At 44.6% G+C, this 23,108-nt stretch overlaps 1 protein-coding gene across 2 annotated transcripts in view; it reads right to left on the bottom strand.

The window, feature by feature from the left end:
* Nucleotides 1–23,108, bottom strand: part of TXNDC11 (thioredoxin domain containing 11) — a 69,389-nt gene extending 46,281 nt beyond the window's left edge. The window contains exons 1-4 of one of the 2 annotated variants that reach the window (XM_047780487.1): nt 22,726–23,108; nt 14,757–14,973; nt 10,755–10,852; nt 6,073–6,202 (exon numbers count right to left, since the gene is read on the bottom strand). In XM_047780487.1, the coding sequence (XP_047636443.1) occupies nt 6,073–6,202; nt 10,755–10,852; nt 14,757–14,973; nt 22,726–22,970 (690 nt within the window). In that variant the 5' untranslated portion in view covers nt 22,971–23,108. Of the gene's footprint in view, nt 1–6,072; nt 6,203–10,754; nt 10,853–14,756; nt 14,974–22,725 lie in introns of those variants that run through there. The other variant, XM_047780488.1, reaches the window with a different exon arrangement.

The following is a 23,108-nucleotide window of genomic DNA, read 5'->3' as shown; positions in this document are numbered from 1 at the left end:
TAGACTTTCCCCTGCCTAAATATTGTATGCCTTATCATACATAGAATATCCCAATTCTGTAGAACAAATGCTAATGACCCCATTAATAATAGGAAATGGTAAAACTCTGCTGCTTTAACAGTAAGTCAATAGCCATGGCCCATCCTTTATCGCTAACTATTCTTAGAACCATTCCTAAAAATGAAGGGAAAAAAGTTACAGTCAAATTAAGGGCCCAACTTTTAACCTTCTTCTTTCATGAAAAAGAAAGGTTTAAGATACTGACTCACAGACTTTGAAAAACTTATGGTTTCCAAATGAGACAGGTTGAGGGGTGGGGGGATGCACTGAGGGTTTGGGATGGAAATGCTATAAAATCTGGTTGTGATGGTTGTTGTACGACTACAAATGTAATAAAATGTACTGAGTAATTAAAAAACAATTTAAAAAAAGAATTCGGCATTGCCGTGAGCTATAGTGTAGGTCGCAGATGTAGCTTGGATCCAGCATTGCTGTGGCTCTGGCATAGGCCAGTAGCTGTAGCTCCGATTAGACCCCTAGTCTGGGAACCTTCATATGCCTCAGGTGCAGCCTTGAAAAGACAAAAGACATAAAAAAATAAATAAAATAATAAAATAAAATGGTTCAAAAATGACATAAAATAATTAAATATTCAAAGTTTTAACTCCTAGATACACAGTGAAGTTTCAACTCAGAGACCTTAAACATTCCTTTGTGTACAAGGAAGAATGTGGGGAGCTAGAAGACTAGGGCTATAGTCCAGGCTCCACTTAGGGTAAATCATACCCTCCCTACCTCATCTTTTTAATCTGTTGAAAGATCTACAATTTCCAGAGTTCCCATCATGACTCAGAGGAAACAAATCTAACTAGCATCCACAAGGACACAAGTTCAATCCCAGGCCTCGCTCAGTGGGTTAAGGATCCAGCATTGCTGTGGCTGTGGCGTAGGCCGGTAGCTGCAGCTCCAATTTGACCCTTAGCTTAGGAACTTCCATATACCATGGATGTGGCCCTAAAAAGCAAAAAAAAAACCCCAAAAAACAAAACAAAAACCACATCTAGAGATATAAGCAAAAACCACTGCCATCCTAACACACCTTAATAGTACCACAGAAACATTAAATCATTATTTTGACCCAATTTTGATACACCCAAATTTAAATATACTTGATATTGATATCTATATTTATAAAAAATATAAATAAGGAAGTTCCTGCTGTGGCACAACGGGATCAGTGGCATCTCTACATCACCAGGAGGTAGGTTAGATCCCCACCCAGCCCAGAACAGTGGGTTAAAGGATCAGGTGTTGCAGCAGCTGCATGTAGGTCGCAATTGCAGCTCAGGTCGGATACCTGGCCTGGGAACTCTATATGCTGCAGGGCATCCAAAAAAGCAAAAAAAAAATTTTTTAGGAGTTGCCGTTGCAGCACACACAGCAGAAATGAATCTGACTAATATCCATGAGGATGTGGGTTCAATCCCTGGCCTCACTCAGTAGGTTAAGGATCCCGCATCGCCGTGAGCTGTGTTGTAGGTCGAAGCCCCAGCTCGGATCTGGTGTTGCTGTGGCTGTTGCTGTAGCTGTGGCGTAGGCCAGTAGCGGTAGCTCCGATTGGACCCCTAGCCTGGGATTCGACCCTAGCACCTCCATATGCTGCAGGTGCAACCCCAAAAAAGCAAAAATAAATAAATAATTTTTTTTATATTAGGAGATAAGACTTTTGATCAAAACAATTATCTTTCATACTGAGACTTATTTTTATTTTTTTGGCCACACACATGGCATAGTGGACCCCCCCCCTCCACCCCCGCAAAAAGCATGCATCCTAAGGCCATGGACTGATCCTGTGCCAAGGCTGTAGCTGTGTCACAGTGCAGCAACACTGGATCCTGAACCAGCTACACCACAAGGGAATTTCCTAAGACTTCTTTAAATTATCAATATTTTTAACATATTTAGGATGCATGCTTTTGGGGGGGGTACAGATAAATATTTTGAGTAAAAAGTTGAGTATTGGGGTCAGCTCCATTGATGACAACGTAACTCTCTCCTGGCTCTGGTTCCCCATAGATAACACTCCAGAATTTTCTAGTTAAGGAACCACTTAATTTTCATCTTTTCTCCACTGCCACTGTTATAAGCAGATACACTTGCAACAATTAGACTATGGCACTTGGTGTTCTCCACGAAAAAACATGCGTTTGTACTGAAACCACTGAGGCACAGTTAAGGCTTTATTTGGGGAAATAATAATTTAGTGCAGTGGTTCTCAACTGGGGTGATTCTGCTCCCCCAAGGGACATTTGACAATGCCTGGATATGTTTGGTTGTCACATGTAAAGGGGAGAAGGTGCTCCACTGGTATCTGGTAGATGGAGGCCAAGGATGCTGCTACACATATGGCAACGCACAAGACAGCCCCCCGCAAGACAGAATTATCTGATTCCAAATGTCAACAATGCTGAGGCTGAAAAACTTTAATTTTAGAGGAATGCCTGAAACTACATTACTCTGTTCAGAGTGGGGCCTCCAAAAATAATCCCTTTGGGAGTTCCTGTCATGGCTCAGTGGTTAACGAATCTGACTAGGAACCATGAGGTTGCAGGTTTGATCCCTGGCCTTGCTCAGTGGGTTAAGGATCCGGCGTTGCCATGAGCTGTGGGGTAGGTCGCAGATGTGGCTTGGATCCCAAGTTGCTGTGGCTCTGGCGTAGGCTGGTGGCTACAGCTCCGATTTGACCCCTAACCTGGGAACCTCCATATGCCATGGAAATAGCCCCAAAAAATGGCAGAAAGACAAAAATAATAATAATAATAAAAATAATCCCTTTACCTTTCCTATTTATTCAACTGTCAAAACCATGACAGTGGTTTCATTTCTGGATCTGGAATTTTGTCATACAGAGAGTGAATGAAATTGCTATCACTTCTCTCTAGGCAGCATTTGGTAGGTTTCACAAGATAAACAGTTCCACACTTGAAACCCTGCTGAGCTTGACTCCCGGGTTCTTTCACAATTAACCAAATATTGTCTCTTGCCAACCTAACAACCTCAGTGAAGAGAAGCCCAGCCAAGAGATGACTCTAACACAATAAAAGCTACCTGTAGCTTTCCGGAGGCAGCCATGTGAAAGGCCGAGAGAAGCTACATAGGGTCCCATCTTGGCAGCCCTCTCTTGGGTCCATCTTCCAGGCAGTCTGATCACTGCTCTCCATCTTCTAATTAAGTGGGCTGCCAAAAGAAGCCTGAGTAATGCCACTGGCACCAGAGCCAGTGTGATGTGAATTCAGTGTCAGACCTGGAGCACCTCTGAAAGCGCTGCTGAAAAGCAGGCTCAAAGAAGGCAGAGGCTCAAGGTCAGGAGTCGTCCTTGCTGCTCAGTCATAACCATATGCGCACTTGTCTCTCTCCTGCAGATCCAAATAGAGGGACACTACAAACAGAAGAATCAGGAAGATCTCCAACATGCATGTTCAAAGGCTTTGACCTTTTCCAACCAAAAGCTGATGAACTTTCTCCTGCCTGCCTCTTTCCAACATCTAAACTTCCTCAAAGCCCAAACAGTCAGGAGAGATGATCTGAGCCAACTCTCCTTACTCCAGAGATAAGAAATCTGCAATTTCTTATCTCCAGAGATTCAGAAATCAGAGCCTTGCTCCTGTCAGAGCTAAAACCCAGGCCTCCAGAGCCCTAGCTGAGGCCTTCTTACTACACGACCTCGGCTCACAACTCTCTGAAGACAAATCTCTGATGGAGCTGGAAACAAGAAGAAAGCCGCTCTCTGTACTCTTTTTAGAGAGCTAAACAATCTCAGTTTTCCCCCTACTTTTGGGGGGAAGGGTAAGCGCATGAGAAGTGCTGTCTGGTGATGTTCCACAGCTCTTCTCCCATTTCCCCTCTTCACCTTCTAGAAGACACTGCGTGAAAATTTCAAGAAAGACAGAGGGTACCCATCCAGGCATGGTGTTCTACAAGAATCTCAACGAAGCCTAACAGCAGCAAGATCTCTCGGTCCCTACAGGACAATTGTTTTCACCTTAATTACAAAATAAACAAATAGTGTTTTTATATAGGCAGGGAATTCCAACAGGTGTTACGCACATTTTAAGTTCTCTGAATAGTGCGCAAATCCAGGATTTTTCCACAGCGTCATTTTTACCGATACATTTTCATTTATCAGGACTACATTCTAGTAGGCATTTTCTTTTTTTTTTTTTTTCTTCAATCTCATTTAATCTCTGTTGTACAGATGAGGAAATGGAGGATTAAAGAGATTAAGTACTAGCAGGAGGCCACACAGCTAATCAGTGATGGAGGTGAGTTTGAATTCAAGCCTGTCGGAATCCTGATTCTTTACCATTTTGCTGTACCAGCTCCAGGGACTCTGTCTGTCACTTACTGCAAATCTTCGTGAAAACACACATCACTCGGAGTTCCTGTCGTGGCTCAGTGGTAATGAACCTGACTAGTATCCATGAAGATGCAGGTTCCATCTCTGGCCCCGCTCAGTGGATTAAGGATCCGGTGTTGCCATGAGCTGTGGTATACAGGTCGCAGACGTGGCTTAGATCCAGCATAGCTGTGGCTGTGGAGGAGGCTGGCAGCTGCAGCTCTGATTCGACCCCTAGCCTGGGAATTTCCATATGACTCGGATGTGGCCTTAAAAATGACAGAAAAAAAAAAAATCAAAATTATTGCACCTAAAAGTTAAAAGGAGTCTCAAGAAAACCCTGTTTCGGGCCATGACACCTGGCAAGTGAGTGACCTGCCTCAAGTCACAGTCCCAGTTAGCTCTGCCAAAGGACTTGGCCCAGGATCCCTGCCTCTCACTGTATCTCCTGCCCACCAGCCTCCCAGACAAGATGAGAGGAAGCCCATGAGGGGCGCGGAAACCCACCCTTCATCCGCCTAAGAGTCAGGAAGCACTCGCTCTCACGCACATCTGAGAGCTACAGGCAGAGGAACTAGACGGGAACACTGCTGCTTGGGGGTCTGCTCATCGTTAACACATACACAGGGCTTCTAATACAAATGGAAAAAAAAAAAAAAAAGCTGTAACTGATGTTCTGGGGAAAGAAATTCACATCCCGCTTAGAAAGAGTAAATGAAGAGAAACTCAGTAGAAGAGTTTTACAGCCTATAGTTTTATAATTAGAGAACCAAAAATTTTTGTTGTTTTTAATGTAATTTAAATGGAAATCTTTTCAAAATATATTTAAATATACATAAAATATTCATATCCCATCTACATAAAATATATATATAATGCCAAAGGTACACTTCACCCAAACAACAATTACTAAATTTTCAGTTAGTGAGGTCTGGATTCATGCAGTTTTTACCTCTAGCTGGTACTTATGGTCTTGATTTGGTTGTAGCTAAGGACCACTTTCACTTGTGCCCCTAAGTGTGATTTTACACGGGATCGAATGAATCTTTTTGTGGAACTATTTTTATCATTTACTGAGATTATTTTAAGCTTTACACTGGCCTCTCAACAGGAAGCATGCCCAGAACATGCATTGAAGACTCCAGCAAAATAATTCATCAGGGGTTGAAGCTGGCAATGGGAACGCAGTACAGAAGCCACACCTGGAAACTCTGTTAATGACCTTGACACCGTTATGCACTCATAATAAAACAGAAAGGAACATATTCCTGTTTGTTTGGTTTTTTTAATCTAAACAACAACTGACAAGAAACACCAGATATCTCATAGTAAAATGCTGCAAAGCATCAAATAAAATTTTTAGAAATCGGTTGCTGCATATGAATTGTCAGTTAATTCTTACATATTCTAAGTTAATTGTGAGACCAACTTAGCTTGTTAAAAATTCCTGAATAAAAAAACAGACAGGGTTTTCTAAATATTCTGTTCTCTAAAAACTCACTTGGCCAAACCATCCCTATAATCAAGGATCTCAAAAAGCATTTAATTGGGGCTTCTCTCTAGTGTGAGCTTTTCATTGCTGCAAATCAGAAAGTATAAAAACTGTTCTAATACGAACGACCCAGTGCAACCCAGTGAAGCCTGGGGGAACAGGAGAAGATAGGAAAGATAGGTACCTCGTAGTTTGAGAGAAAATCTAGTAATTCTGATTGAGATGGGATGTAGAGAAGTGGTTTCATCACACGGCGGACAAACTTCTCAATGTAAACAGCACTCATGGGGCCTTTGTATTCGATTGGTCCAAAACTAGTGCCAAAAAAATAAAAATAAAAAAATAAAAATAATACACCATGCATTAAACCTGCAATATATAACTGAAATCATCAACACCATAAAATGAAAAATGTCTTGCTTTAAGATCTCAACGGATTCATAAGTAAGTAGCCTTCGTTGTCTCAGGAGGTGACTTGGGGGGGGCATTAAGAACAAGCATTTTATGTGAGGGGAGATACAAGTGCTTATTTTTATATGAGCTTAACTCTGCAAACTGAATTTCACAGCAAAGAACATTCATTCTAGCCTTCGAAAACAAAATTCCCACTATAATATTTCTTTTTTTATTTTATTTTTTATTACTCAATGAATTTATTACATTTATAGTTGTACAATGATCATTACAATTTTATAGGATTTCCTATAAATTAAAAAAAAAAGAAAAGAAAGGTAACCCTGGGAACTGGCCAAATGCAAAAGGATTCCAAGATCTTAATTATACAAGTCAATGTAGGGGGAAAGACTTTCCTTTTCAAGTCACTCTGAAATAAGGAACAAGTTGAGCAGTTGGTTCTTGGCTTACTAACAAGCAGTTATAAAATATTCTGAAAGGCACTTACACAAAGGCCCACTAAATGAACTCTAAACCTACTTAAAGCTTTACTACAAAAGAGAAAATTAGGCAGTTCCTGTTGTGGCTCAGTGGTTAACGAATCCGACTAGGAACCATGAGGTTGCGGGTTCAATCCCTGGCCTTGCTCAGTGGGTTAAGGATCCGGCGTTGCCGTGAGCTGTGGTGTAGGTTGCAGACGCGGCTCGGATCCTGCGTTGCTGTGGCCCTGGTGTAGGCCGGTGGCTACAGCTCCAATTTGACCACTAGCCTGGGAACCTCCATATGCTGCAGGAGCGGCCCTAGAAAAGGCAAAAAGCCAAAAAAAAAAAAAAGAGAGAGAGAGAGAGAGAGAAAGAAAATTATGTGAAGGTATGAAGTCAGGAAACTGAACACAGGATCTTCCTTATTTTCCCCTTCAATTGTGTGTGGGGACGTGCAGGAGTTTGATTTAGCATTGATCAGCAATATTTCCAACATTCAGTTACCCTCCTAAGCTAATCAGAAGCCTCACATTGCTTTCTTCAATCCCGCACAACAGAGACATTGCTCTAACACAAGTGGACGGTACATGGCAGGAGCAGGGGAGAACGGTCAAATCCTGCAACTCCACAACCACTGTTCTCTCTAAACAGAAACGGACATTAAGCTTACTGTTAAGAGCAACACAACAGAGCACAGTAAAGGAGTTAGGTAAGTGCTGTGACCACAACACTATGACATACGGTTACAGAAATTAACACACGACACATACAATATGATGAGATAAACACAATTCTTCAGTATGCACTGCAGAATACGATGCCAGACAGAGGACTATCAGCATGAAAAAAATAAAAACGGCATCCTACACACACAGCTGGGAGACTGGGTAAACAATTCTATCAATTCAAGACTTACTACAACTAAGCTGTTAACTAATTCAAGTTTAAAAATTACCACCATCACCAACCTCATCAACCAATTTTTAATTTAAAGGAAGAAATCAAAAAATCATCTGAGGAGTTCCCGTTGTGGTGCAGAGGAAACAAATCCGACTAGGAACCATGAGGTTGCGGGTTAGATCCCTGGCCTCGCTCAGTGGGCTGAGGATCAGTGGGCTGAGGATCTGGCATTGCTGTGAGCTGTGGTGTAGGTTGCAGACATGGCTCGGACCTGGTGTTGCTGTGGCCGTGGCGTAGGGCCAGCAGCTACAGCTCGGATTAGACCCCTAGCCTGGGAACCTCCACATGCCGCAGGTGCAGCCCTAAAAAGACAAAAGACAAAAGACAAAAAAAAAATTCTGATATCTTATTTTGTTCAGCAAAAAGGAGCTAACTGATCTGGAAACCTCATCCACCCAAGCAAACAGGCTCTGCTGAGGTTCTCTGATGCGAGGTTACAAGGGTCTTTGGGACCTGATGAGACAATCTCAAGATGCAGGATGTGCAGCATGTTTTACCAACACACTCCAGCCATCGCCTTAGGACAAGCTAACTTAGGGCAGGTGAACTTTGCAGAGAGTTTTGAGAACTACTTCCTGCTTCTGGATCCTTATGAACCTCCTTTGTAACTGGTATCACACAAGCCAAAAAAACACAAAAACAAAAACAAAAAAATGGAATCTACTCACAAAACAGAAAAGTTTATTAATTTCTATAAGCAGCTACTACTAGTGAAGCCATTATACAAGCAGCAGCCACAACACACACAAACACAGCAGTCTGCCCAGTGATGAGCCGTAAGAGCCACATTTGCAAGCACCGTTAACCAAGAGAACCTCAAGATCACCTATTGGTCACAGAGAGTTTAGCTACAGGAACACGCTCATTCACGTGTGTATGCATAAAACACAGGGCTTGATAAATTTTTTTGTTGCTCGCTTTTTAGAGCCACACCTGCAGCATATGGAGGTTCCCAGGCTAGGGGTCGAATCAGAGCTGCTGCTGGGAGCCTACACCACAGGTACAGCAACTCGGGATCCAAGCCATGTATACTACCTATACCTGCAGTTCATGGCAACGCTGGATCCATGAACAAGGCCAGGGATCGAACCCACATCCTCATGAATACTAGTCAGGTTCGTTACTGCTGAGCCACAACAGGAACTGAAAATTCTTAAAGAGAATATGAGCAGGCTACCTTTGGGGTATGTCTTGCCTGTTGTTGGTACCCTGGGAAGGGTAGCTGCTGAAGTATTACAGGGTCTAAACCTTAAGGGGCAAAGAGGAGGAGGCAAGCACTTCAAGGTAAGCACCAACCTCAAATGCCTCATCTCTAAAATGAGAGGGCTGGACTAGGTATTGCTCAAGTTCCTTTTGCATCCTTTCAATCTTTCTATAAAACTAAGAAAACAAATAGTATGAGACAATGTTGCAACCCATGTATCCCAAAATGACATCTGTACCCCAATTCAAGGAAACTCTTGTGACTTTATGACTTCATATCAAGTTAACCCTAGCTCTGGGCAGCTGACTTGGTTACATATACTGGTAAGGCCTACACTCCCTGCCAGCCTTCTGTGCCCTGTTTCCTCTTTCCAAAGAAAGGAAACACAGAGATCTCTCCAGGGCCAGCTCACCACCCATTACAGTGCACTGAGTTTTAGAACTTACAAGTGTAACACTTTACAGTTATCTTTGAATAAAAATTAAAAGGAGTTCCCGTTGTAGCGCAGTGGTTAACGAATCCGACTAGGAACCATGAGGTTGTGGGTTTGATCCCTGGCCTTGCTCAGTGGGTTAAGGATCCGGTGTTCCCGTGAGCTGTGGTGTAGGTCGGAGCCCACGTTGCTGTGGCTCTGGTGTAGGCGGGTAGCAACAGTTCCGATTGGATCCCTAGCCTGGGAACCTCCATATGCCTCGGGAGCAGCCCTAGAAAAGGCAAAAAGACTCAAAAAAAAAAAAATTTAAAAGGAATCAGCAAAAAGTTACTCTGAGAAACTGTCCTTATACCCAGAGGAAAATGTGAGGGTGGGTGGAGATGGGGCAGGAAAACGTGGTTTTGCCCAAATACCAGTTAATAGCTCCTGAGAATCAACACTCTGTGCAGCACAAACTGTATGAGAGAGATGGGGGTGGGGTAGGAGGTGACATAAAATCCACACCTCGGAGTTTGGTGATGTTTCCTATGGATCCCCACTGAGTCAGGCCCAGAAATTTTAAAGGGAGGAAATAATGCCTGAAAAGTAAAGCTCTTAGGGATCAACTCTTCTTAACCCACTGAACAAGCAACAAGCTTCAAGTCCATCTCAAAGAACAGAGTCCAAAATCCCCATCTCCCGTCTCCAAAGCCCGTCAGGCCAGATTTGGGCCACGACTCCTCACCCACAGCAAGGCACAGGCGGTGCTCCAAAACCAAACACCGGCACTCCTGCAGCAGGATGAGGACAGCCGCACCCGACGTGGTGGAAAGAGCACCGGCGGCCCCGAGGGACCTCAGGCCAGGTGAATACACCTGGGAACAATGTTTACGACAGTGCTCGGGGTGTGCAGAGCTCTGTGGATTTCAGAATGCTAGATCACAGGATGGCAGAGTTGCAGGCATTTTCTTCCCAACTGAAAAGACGTTAAGATACCCTCTTGACTATGTTATGCTGCCAGGTAACGGGATAAGGACTTCTGTGTATTTTTATACCATAAAATGCTTTTAGAATAGCTGAAGTGGACAGCCACACAATGGAGTCACTGGTACTATTAAAAACAATGCTATACATAAGGACATGAAAAAATGTTCACAAAAGAAAGAAGCAGCAGTTTAGGTGACAGTCTTATTACATGATCCCATTTTTTAATTTAAAAAAGGGGGGGGTGGATATGTAAAGTCAGAGGAGGGTATTAAAACACACAGTGATTACAAACGGCTGATAAAATCAAAGATGTGCTTGTCTGTATTTTCTCAATTTTCTACAGTGGATACTTTTTAACAGAAAAAAAAAAATCATGACGAAACTGACAATCTTACTTGAAATTAGAAACACAACTTAAAAGTTCTTACCTCCGATGATACAGATATATCACAGGAAAATAAAAGAAGTGTTTCTGTTTTCTGCATTTCCCCTGGTTCCACCAACAGTTAATGGCCACAAACAACACCTGCAAGCCAAAGAAGGTTTCACATGACTATAAATACCAACTGAAAAATTGCCAAGACTTAAAAGATAAAATTTATAGAAATGGAACTATGCCTCTCTGAAACAGAAAGTATGAAAAAAATTGTTTTGAGCGTTCACAGAAGGTCACCATTTACCACGACGATGACAAAGAAAGACTCAATATTTTGGAGTTTGGCCCAAGAGGAAAATCATCCACTTTGAGTTCTAAAGCGAATGAACACCACCAAACTCTTCCTAAGCATGAGAACACCAAAACAGAAGCATACATCTTTGCCCATCGAACTGAGCATCTGAGAATGAAAAACTCTTATCTACAAATGAAACAGCACAAATTTCAAAGGGCCATTTTTAATGACTATATTAAAAACTCAAAAAGATAATAGATGACTAAAGTTATGCTCTAAAATGTACTATTAGAATGTGTATGTGTGTGTATATGTATATATATATGTATAACTGGGCCACTTTGCTGTATAGCAGAAATTGGCACAATGTTGTAAATCAACTATAATTTAAAAAATACAAAAAAAGTACTACTAGATAGCAAAAATATGGATTAAATATACATTTATAGGTAGATGCTGAAATATTTAAGGGGAAGTGTTCCAATGTCTGCAATTTATTTTGAAAGGTGCCCAAAATAAGATAAATAGTTAGACTGCAGCAGAGTTTCTCAATTTTGGCACTCCCGACATTTGGGGCTTGAACTGTTACAGAGTCTTTGTTGTTCTTGTTTATTTTCATGGTAGGGGGGGGCTGTCCCACATGCCTGATGCAGGGATGCAATGTGCAAGATCCCTGGCCTCTGCACATTAGAAGTCAGTAGCAGCTGCCTCTCAAGAAGGATATCAAAAACATCCCCAGACAGCACCAAAGGGCCCAGGAGACTAAACTGCCTCTAGGTGAGAACCACTGACTACAGGGAGTGTAAGATGAATAAGTACATGGAAAACAAGCATAATAAAAGTTAATAGAATTTAAGTGGCAGGTTTATGTAAAATTCCTTCACCTCTGCTATATGTTTAAAATTTGCTATGATAAAATACTGAAGGGAGTTCCTGTTGTGACTCAGTGGTAACAAACCCAACTAGTATCCATGAGGATGCTGGTTTGATTTCTGGCCTCCCTCAGTGGGTTAAGGATCTGAGGTTGCCATGACCTGTGGTGCAGGTTGAAGATATAGCTCAGATCTGGTGTTGCTGTGGCTGTGGTGTAGGCTGGCAGCTACAGCTTTGATTTGACCCCCTAGCCTGGGAACCTCCATATGCCACAGGATCGGCCCAAGAAATGGCCAAAAGACAAACAAACAAACAAACAAAAAAAACTTAGTGGAAACTCTCAAGAGCTCCTTTTTTTTTTTTTTTTTTTTATGGCTGCACCTGTGGCATATGCAAGTTCCCTGGCCAAAGGCTGAATCTGAGCCACAGCTATGACCTACACTGCAGTTGCAGCAATGCCGGATCCTTTAAGCCACTGTGCCGGGCCAGGTATGGAACCCTCGTGGACCGGGGCCACTACAGTTGGATTCTTAACCCACTGTGCCATAGCAGGAACTCCCCAAGAGCTCCTTTTATGGTCTATTTAAGAGAAGAGAGCAACAGTATCTTTACTAAAGTTTACTCAAAAATAGAGCACAATCTATCATGTTTGCTAATTTTAGTTATTTTTGCCTGTTTCCAAAAACAAATCCACTCCTTTTCCCTACTGAGAACAAGAACAATAAGCTCTTAATTTAGAAGGAGCTGAGGAAAATGTTTGAAAAAAGCAGGGCCCATCAGTTGCGGATGGCACTGTAACCTCTTCCACCTGTCCTGTGACTTTTCACAAACTGCTTCGCCCTCTGAGCCCAAGGCCCAGCTTCGGGAGAAGAGGACTACCTGCAGCGACTTGCAGCCCATCCCCCGGCACACCGTCCAGACAGCCACCCTGAAAGATTCCTGTGCTTGAGGTAAGGAAACAAGTAACTGACACTTTGTCTAAAACACAAGGGATTCTCCCCTTGTTCCCCTCATGTTCTCTACTTCAGAAAACCTGGGGAATGATTGACATGGCAGTTCCTTTCACGCTTGCCTCCCCCCTGCAAGCATGGGCTTGGTTACTAACAGCCCTTTTTAAGGGAGTTGGGGGTGGGGGTAAAGGAAAGACAGGGTCAGAAGCTGGGACACAAAATTACAACCCCCTTGATAACAATGTTATAATGGAGAGCTCTATTTAAACAGGAGGGTACCACATTCAAGGGTATATTGAAAAGGCTTTGCTGTTCTTAAAAGAAAAAAGGCTTTGCTGGAGTTCCCTGATGGCCTAGGAGTTAAGGATCCAGCATTGTTGCCACTATGCCTCTGGGTTGATCCCTGGCCTGGGAACTTATGAATGCAGCAGGCATGGCCAAATAAATAAATAAGTTTTGCTACCAGTGGGCAGGAAGCCTAGCCACCATTTATAACACTGTGTCTAAGAAAAAAAACCACTTGGGAGTTCCAAAGGAAATTCCGGAACTCATCTGCCCTGGCAAGTTCCCTCAGATCAGGGGTTCTCAGCAGCCTCCTAGAAGCCTGAGATGCTTTTTTGCCAGCTGCAAGGAGAGGGGAAGCCATAGGACACGTGGTGAGCAGGGGCCGTGATGCTCAGAGCTGCTCTGCACAGGGAGCAGTCAACCCCATCATGCTGAGGGCTTTTCAATGTCCTGCCAAACACTGACGCTGGGGAGACCTGTCTGTTATCATTCAAGGTCAGAACCTAACTCCATTTAATATGTGAATCCAAAAGGAATGGCTTTTATGTTCACTGAATTTTTTTCTTTATTTTTTTACAGCCGCACCTGAGGCATATGGAGGTTCCCAGGATAGGGGTCGAATCAGAGCTACAGCTGCCGGCCTACACCACAGCCACAGCTCACGGCCATGCCGGATCTTTAACCCACTGAGCGAGGCCAGGGATTGAACCCGTATCCTCATGGACACCGGTTGGGTTCGTTACCGCTGAGCCACAATGGGAACTCCTGGCAACTTGTATTTAATTGAGGGCAGAAAGCTTTGTTTGGTTTGCTTCAGAATTTCACCAAGAGCTGTTCATCATTTAGAAAAATCAGATCACTGAGAGCAATCCCCCCCACGGCTCCTGAGCTGCCGCGACAACATACCTTTGCGGGCTTGCATTTGTGACTGTCCCATTCACAGCACACCTATATAAAGGTACAGGGACATAACTGGCCCAAGCACTTACATACTGAAGCACAGATGATTTAACTAGGTACCACTTTTGTTTTTCCTCCATCTCTCTGTTATGATTAGTGCATTAGATTGGTTATTTTGAAACTGTATGTACAGGGAAGCTTTATCATCTATGAATTTCCTTTGAGGATAGAAAAACGGACATCAAAAAATACTTGAGTTATAAAGGACAACTGGGATCCACTGGAGTGAAAAACCACTGCCAGACAGAAGGCCCATCTATATATTTAACTGCCTTAGATCCCTCTTATCTAGCACAGAGGTGGATTCATTAAACACCCCTTCAGCATAGTTCTGGTCCAGGTATTTAAGAGGTCTGTGACGTTGCAGTCGTGACACATAAATTACTCTTACGTAAAATAACTCAGCAGCAATTATCGAATATATACTCAAGAAGGATTTTCAGTTTTCCTGCCTCCGTCAAACAGCAGGGCAACCCAAGATGAGCACTGGCCCGAATCACCTCTCTGCCTCTCACCAACCATGACCACCTCGATCTCAAGGCCTGTTTCCTGGCTTTACAGTTTACCAAGTCAGTCTCCTGGCCCTCGCCCTGGCCACATCAGCCATCAGGGTATGGTGCCTGGATGGGGACAAGCAGCCCTGCCCATGGACCGACAGTCATTTGACTCATCAGCTGATTGTCGGCATTACCTGGTCTGAAAGCTGCCTCGCTGCTTGTTCAATTTCGGCCCTGGCGGCGATGGACTGTCCGCACCATGGCGCGTAGAAAAACAGCAGCACCACCTCCGAGTCCCTGCGGACATGCTCTGCGTAGTCCAGCTGCCCCTGGAAGAGGTCAAGAACCGGAGACCTCGAGGAGAAAAAGCTGACAGGCGGCTTTGCTGGTATTATCACATCTTTTGCTCGACTAAAAAAAGAGCAAACACAAATACGATTGCTTAGTTTATCTTCCTTTCACACCAGCTTTGTGTGGAAGGAGAATGAAACTTCGGTCTTCTTTGGAATAATGTTGTTACTATGAACACCATGCTGTGGTGTTGCCCCAACAGTGTCCTGGAGTAGAAAAGTCATCATCTGTGCTAGGTGAAGGCAACACGTGCTGAGAGAACCGCAAGGCATGAGTAACACGTTAAAAACTGTGTTAAGAACAACTCTCTACAATGTAGGAGTCCACTGATATAAAATGTCCCCAAATGGCACACGTACAAAGACAGAAACCAGATGAGTGTTCACTTAGGGCAGAAGTGGGAATGGACAGTGATTGTAAATGATTACATTTCTTTTCAGAATGATGGAAAATGTTTCTAAAATAAAATTGTAGCTCTGGTTGTAAAACTGTAAATATACTAAGAACCAATGAATTAAACATTAAAAAGTCAATTTTATGGTCTATGCAAAAACAAAACAAAACAATTCTCTAACCTTGTCTGCCCAGGTGTGGGCTGGGAGGCAGTGGAGAGCAGGAGAGAAGGGTGTCTTTGAATAATCCAGATTCGTGCCTTCCCCACTCAAAAGACTCCAACCTCGTCTCTGCAGCCTTACTCTCCACAGGAGCCCCTCCTCCTCTCCAGGGCTTCAGAGACATCAGTGAGCTCACTCAGCATTAAGGGGTGGGGAGGTCCCACTGCAGCACAGTGGGTTAAGAATCTGACTTCAAGAGTTCCCGTCATGGCTCAGTGGAAACAAATCTGATTAGTATCCATGAGGACACAGGTTCGATCCCTGGCCTCGCTCAGTGGGTTAAGCATCCAGCGTAGCTGTGAGCTGCGGCATAGCTCGCAGACTCAGCTTGGATCTGGTGGTGTTGTGGCTGTGGCATAGGCCAGGGGCTATAGCTCGGATTTGACCCCTAGCCTGGGAACCTCCATATGCCGCAGGTATGGCCCTAAAAAAAAAGAATCTGACTGCAGCTTCTCAGGTCGCTTCAGAGGTGCAGGTTTGATATGTGGACCGGCACAGTGGGTTAAAGGATCAGGTGTTGCCTCAGGTGCAGCTCAGATTCCTGACCCAAACATCCATAGCCGCAGGTGAGGCCATTAAAAAAGAAAAGAATTAAGGAGCGGGGGGCATATGTGGCACCAGGAAGCACAGGAAATAATTACAGTCAACTCACATTAAGGTTATTAGCTGGAGTTGGCCTGTACTTCTCTAGGGCAACTTAGGCAAAAGTAATAATGAAATAATCATGTAGATTTCTCCAGCTTTATCAAAGATGAGTAACATAGCAACACCCTATTTTAACTGGAAAACACGCTTCCTAAGTATGTGCTTGAGGTTCCCAGAAGGAAGCAGTCAGGAGGAGAAAGAAGACTAAACAAGCAGTCAGAAGTCACAGGGCCTGCCATTACTCCCCCATCAAGACAAAAAGGTCTTGGCTGAGGCTGCATCCTAGCAAGGTAAAGGGTCTTAATAAATACCTTGAGCTGTCCACCTATCTGCATTCACATGGTCTAAAACCATGTCAGCAGCTCAGCTAAGAAACCAACAAGGAAATAAAAACAGAACCCTAAAAAGTATTCAATCAACCCAAAAGAAAACAGACAAGGACCAAGAAAGGAACAAAAATGAGAAAGAATGGAAAATAAATAGCCAGAAGATAGATGTAAACCCAACCGTAACAATAATTACGCTAAATATAAAAAGACCTGGAGTTCCCTGGTGGCTCAGGGGGTTAAGGATGCAGTGTTATTACTGCTGTGGTATGGGTTCAATCCCTGGCCCAGGAATTTCTGCATGCAGCAAACGCCAACAACAACAAAAAGACTGGACTTCCTGTCGTGGCTCAGCGGATTTAGAATCCAACTAGTATCCACGAGGAGGCGGGTTCAATCCCTGGCCTCACTCAGTGAGTTAAGGATCTGGCGTTGCCATGAGCCATCGTGTAGGTCACAGACTTGGCTTGGACGTCTGTGGCTGCGGCAAAAGCCAGCAGCTGCAGCTCCGATTCAACCCCTACCCTGGGAACTTCATAGGCGGTGGGTGCGGCCCCTAAAAAGCAAAAAAAAACACAAAAAACAAAAACAAGACTAAACCACCTAATTAAGAGGAAGAGATTGCCAGGCTGGATAATGAAGCAAAACCCAACCATATGTTATCTAAAAGAGACACATTTTAAAAGTAAAGACAGGATGAAAGCATAAAGATGAGAAAAGATAAACCACATGTCATGGTAGGGTGCAGCCAAAAAAAAAAAAAAAAAAGCTAAGCATAAAAAAGTAGAGTAACTCATTAGATGAAAGGATAAATAAGCTAGTGTATTCTTACAATTAAATGTTACTCAGCAATTAAAAAAAAAAAACTGATACATACTATAACTGGATGAGTTTCAAAATAATCATACTGTGGAGTTCCCGCTGTGGCACAGTGGAAATGACTCCAACCAGGAACCATGAGGACTTGGGTTTGATCCCTGGCCCCGCTCGGTGGGTTAAGGATCCAGCGTTGCCGTCAGCTGTGGTGTAGGTCGAAGCCGCAGCTCTGATTCGACCCCTAGCCTGGGAACCTCCATATGCCGAAGGTGCGGCCCTGAAAAGACAAAAATAATAATAATTATATTGAAAGAAGCCAGACACTAAATAATACATATAATATGAACGCATTTATATGAAATTCCACAACAGGCAAAACTAACCTATACTACAACAAATCACACCCGTGGTTGTCCAGCGTTGGGAATGGGGTGGGAAGGCAGACTGCAGAGGGGTACTGAGGAAATTTTCTGGGGACAAGGAAACGTCCTATATCTTGATTGAGAGGATGGAGGTTGTCACCTTTGCCAAAAGTCACTGACCTATATACGTAAAATGTGTGAACACTACTGAATGCCAATTATACTATAAAGAAGCTGATGAGGGAAAAGCCTGGCTGATGTGTTACCTCCTCAGTGAGGACTCCTCCGGTGACACCATCTGCAGCAGGCAGACCTCGAACTTCTCTCACTCAGCTTCCTGTTAGTCGCCTTCACAGCCCTCACCATAATCTGTAATTACTTATTTTACCAGTTTATTATCTGTCGACTCTACCAGATCATTAACTCCTTGAGGCCAGGGACCTTGGTTCTCTTTTTCACTGTGAAATCCCCACTGTTTGGCAGTTCCTGGGAGTCTGCCTTACTAGGGATGATCCTAAGGACCAGCTACTTGGGTTCTATCTTTGTATGTGTCCAAATGAACTTGATAATCTGGTTTCTCAGCACACAGAGAAGTAGCAGGAAGGAATGTGCTGTCAGCTCTGAGATATGAAGGAGACATCAGATATTCAGAACCAAAAAAAAAAAAAAAAGGAATCATACAAATACCCAAGATCTAAGCTTCTCTAAGAGTCTTGGGTCTTTCAGTGTGAAGAAGAGTCCATACGCTTCTCTACTTCTAGAAGCTGTCAGGTTCCTGAATTAAGACAGTTTTAAATATACTTCCCCATTTTAATCAGAAATCATTAACACCATAAAATAATGCTGTTAAAAGTTGGAGCAGGAGTTCCCTGGTGGCTCGAAGGTTAAGGATCCAGTGTTATCACTGCGGTGGTTCGATACCTGGCCCAGGAACTTCTGTATGTCATGGGAATGGGGGAAAAAAAAGTGGAGCAAATCTCTTATTTATTCACTCAAATGAATATTTTAACCCTGCAATTAGGGAGCTTTGTCTAGAAAAAATATCATCATAAGGTGAAAAACTCAGTAGCTTAATAATTCCAAAAAAAAAAAAAAAGGCACTGAGCAAATGTCAGCGTGGGTCAGGCATGCTCTGAAGGCACCAAGGCCATAGGAGCCAGCGTGTGCTCTCAAGAGGCTTTACTTTCTCAGGGAGGAAGACAGGCAAACAACCAAGCCTATAAACAAACAAAACTATACAAAAGGATCACGCCCTGTGGAGAACTTAACAAGGTGATGTGACAGGGACCTGGAAGCTCCTGGATGGGTGGGGTCCAGGGGTTATTGTTTAAGCTGAGAGCTGAGTGACAAGGCAGGTGTGCAGAGGGAAGGGAGGCCCTGACAGATTTTCAACAGGTGCAAAATGCTGCTCTTTGGAGATCTTACTTTTCTACTATTCAAATGTTGTGTTAAGAGTTAAAGATTGCAGGAGTTCCCGTCGTGGCGCAGTGGTTAATGAATCCGACTAGGAACCATGAGGTTGCGGGTTCCATCCCTGCCCTTGCTCAGTGGGTTAAGGATCCAGTGTTGCCGTGAGCTGTGGTGTAGGTTGCAGACATGGCTCAGATGCTGAGTTGTTGTGGCTCTGGCGTAGGCTGGTGGCTGCAGCTCCAATTCAACCCCTAGCCTGGGAACCTCCATATGCTGTGGGAGCGGCCCAAGAAATGGCAAAAAGACAAAAAAAAAACCAAAGAGTTAAAGATTGCAATCAGAGGGAAAATGTAGGTCTGTGAGGAGTTCCCTTGGCCCAGCGGAAACGAATCCGACTAGGAACCATGAGGTTGTGGCCTGGCCTCACTCAGTGGGTTAAGGATCCTGCGTTGCCATGAGCTGTGGTGTAGGTCACAGATGCAACTTTGATCCAGCATTGCCGTGGCTGTGGTGTAGGCTGCCAGCAACAGCTCCAATTACACCACTAGCCTGGGAACCTCCATATGCTGTGGGCATGGCCCTAAAAAGACCAAAAAAAAAAATGTAGGTCTGTGAGAGCCAAAGGCTAACCATCAACTTAGGACTCTTGCTCTGCCCATTCAAAGCAGCTCCTCAAGTAAAACGAGCCAGATAAGCAAAAAGCAAACATTAACCAGGGAAGAGAAACACAGGCCTCAGCTCTGTAAGAAACATTCGCAAGTTTCCATTTAACTCCTAAATTTGCTATCATTTTTGAAAAAAATATACCTAGATCAAAGATTTCCTGCAGCTTTGAAGTGTGAGTCTCAGGTACCAAAAAAATCAAGCGTCAGCTGCAAACAAGGAAGGCCTAATTTTTTCCTTTTTTTTTTGCCATGCCCATGGCATGCCAAGTTCCCGATAGGGACAGAACCCAAGCCACAGCAGCTACCTGAACCATGCAGTGTCAACAACAGATCCCTATCCAGCTGTGCCACAAGGGGACTCCTGCAACTCCCAATTTTTGTACCAGAATCATACTCTCCAAATCCTTTTGTCTTGAGCTACAAAATGACATAGAGCAAAACGAACACATACACACACAGAGATAGATACACACACGCATGCAATTTTTTCCCCTCCTAATCAGGGTGAAAGGAAAGTGAGGATCATGGAGATTCAATGCATAGAAAAGCCAGGAGGACAGAGATTGAGAGCCCAGAAATGCAAAATTATTCATCAGATTTCAACTCCAAATCAACCTTTTCTTAATCGGATCTGATGTGAACTCAGCTAAGATACTAAAGAGGGCTGCCACTTATTTTAGGCCTGAAACTATTAATAAAAATTTAATTTAAAAGAATTCTACTCTCCTTGAAGCCTCTGTCCTCATTAACGCAAAGATCTTAGAAGTAAAATAGGGTGAGTCAAGAATGTTAGACTCAGTTGCAGAGCAATAAAATAGTACCATGACACCACTCAAAGGAGACTCTAAAAAAAAAAATCAATCTGAATCTATTAAAAGATTGCCAAATTTGGAGTTCCCTTCGTGGTTGAGCGGTTAACAAACCTGACTAGGATCCATGAGGATTCAGGTTCTATCCCAGGGCCTCCCTCAGTGGGTTAAGGATCTGGCGTTGCTATGAGCTGTGGTGCGGGTCGAAGACGCGGCTCAGATCCCGTGTAGCTGTGGTGTAGGCCAGTGGCTATAGGTCCGATTAGACCCCTAGCCTGGGAACCTCCATATGCTGAGGGTTCAGCGCTAAAAAGAAAAAAAAAAAAAAAAGATTGTCAAATTTGCCATCGGCACAGAAAGGATCTGGACAGACGAGCACCCTCATCACTGAATCACTCTCCTTGCCTGAAGCAGGTGGGAAACTTGCTTAGTCGGCTCTAGTAACTGGATTTACACTGAAATCTCAAAGGATTTTCATTATCTATCAAGTCGCAGTTCCCTCAGAACAAACCTTATTACCCTACTGATTCAAGTAAGCTCCCAACCCTTTAAAGGAGGAAACCTTACTTCCTAATTTGAACCCAAATCCCCCCCTTGCAATATTCTACCTTGAAAAATACTTGATCTAATTTCCTTGGGCAGGACATGATAAAGAACAAGGTGAAGAGTCTAGTTCCTGGCAAGAAAGGAGTCAAATTTCAGCGCAGCCGCTTAACAGGTGGATGTGATTTGGGGCTCGCTTTGCAAAAGGACCAAAGTTCCCCTCCTTCCTGAATAAGGAGCATCCAGACTTTGCTGAGGATTGAGATGTTAAGTGATCCACACTAGGCGCCCAGATTATGTGTTCAATGAAGAAATGCATTCATGTAATCCGTAGTTCCCAAACAGGTGATTCCATTTCCCAGGGGACATCTGGTATTGCCTGGAGACATTGTGGGCTGTCACATCTGGGGTGGGGGGGTGGGTGCTGGTAGTAGGTAGAGAACTGGCATCTAGTAGGTAGAAGCCAGGGATGCTGCTAAACATCCCACAATGTACCCAACAGCCCCCCACAACAAAGAACTATCTGACCCAAGGTAAGAAACCCAGCTGGTAGTACAGCACCTGGCATGTGGCGAATGCTCAGTGACAATTACTCTAATTTGTTCCCTTTCCACTAAAATCCCCAAGCCTCTGACATCTCTTTGACAACACGGGCCACATACTATGTTTTAACAGACTCAGTAAAAATGTTCCAAGTTGAAATCTTCCTCTCGGCTAATATGCCATAGATTTATACATTGGAGTCCCAGGAGATACACTGTGGACTGAAGAGGCCAAAAGCACTCCTGAAATTTAAAGTAAATTTTCTATTTGTGTACTTTCCCAAAGACAGACAGATTAACTTTCTTTTTTCCTGCTCATGAGGCTCCAGCCTCCTCAGGCCTTCCTACCAGCGCCAGGAAAAGAGCAGTCTTGTCCAGCCTCAGGACCTTTGCACCTGCTGTTCCTCAATCTCCCCCATGCTGGCTCCCTTTCCCTTCTTGGGTGAGTTTCCTAGGTAGCTCCTTTAGGAAGGCATCTCTGCCCCACCCTCATGGCTTCCATTCCCTGCACAGCACTTAGTGAAGTCCTTTAGAATTATATAGTTTACTTGTTTACTGCCTGTACCACCCCCAGGAATGGAGATCAGGGACTTTTACCGTCATTGTTCACCTGAATGAGCGCTCCGCACCTGGCAGGTGCGGATAAATAATCGTTAGACCGATGAGTGCATGAATTCTCAACGTCCGGGACGCTAAAGGGTGTCTGTGCCTACCAAAGGGAGATAAAACTGGCAACGAAAGAGGGTCCTAGAGCCAGGGCAGGAGTGACAGGTGCACCCCCAAGAAACCCCAACAGGTGACAAGCAGCTCAGAGCCTGGCCCACCTTCCTCGGTACTAAAATGGGGCGCCAGGCAGCAGCCCCACACCTCGCCAAAGCGCTGGCTGCCCGTGGAGAAGGGAAAGCGGCGGGCATGACCTCATGCTTCAGGAAGGTCAAGTCCATTCCTCCAGGCAAAGTCAGGCTCTACTTCCCCGGAGGCCGCTACGATCCACGACCCTGAGGCCCCAAGGCGGCCACGCGCCGTAGGACAGGCCGAGGGGGCGCCGGGCCGGGGACCGGGGGTTGTGAGCCGCCTTACCTGCAGGTAAACTTGAGAGCGAGGAGTAGCGCGCAGCCGAGTGCCACGGCCCCGCAGAGCAGCTCGGGCCGCCGGCGCGCCATGAGGGAGGCGCCGTGCAGCCCGCGACGGAGCCTGCCCTCCGAGGACGAAGCCGGGGCCGGGCTGAGGAAGCCGGAGCCCGCGGGGCCGCCGCCACCGCCACCCTCGTCCGCGGCGTCGTCGCTGCTGCTGCTGCCGCTGCCGCGGCCTCCGCATTCCGACATTACATGCTCCCCGTCGCCGGCTTTATACCGTCGCCACCAATGCCGCCTCGGGCCGGAGGACCCGGCCCGGCCCGTCGCTCCCCAATCCCGCAGCTCGCAGCGCCAGCTAACCCTGAACCTCCACGTCAGCCCCGTTGC

Source organism: Phacochoerus africanus, chromosome 5, assembly GCF_016906955.1.
Source record: "Phacochoerus africanus isolate WHEZ1 chromosome 5, ROS_Pafr_v1, whole genome shotgun sequence".
Taxonomy (NCBI): Eukaryota; Metazoa; Chordata; class Mammalia; order Artiodactyla; family Suidae; genus Phacochoerus; species Phacochoerus africanus.
This window is presented reverse-complemented; position numbering and strand designations above follow the sequence as displayed.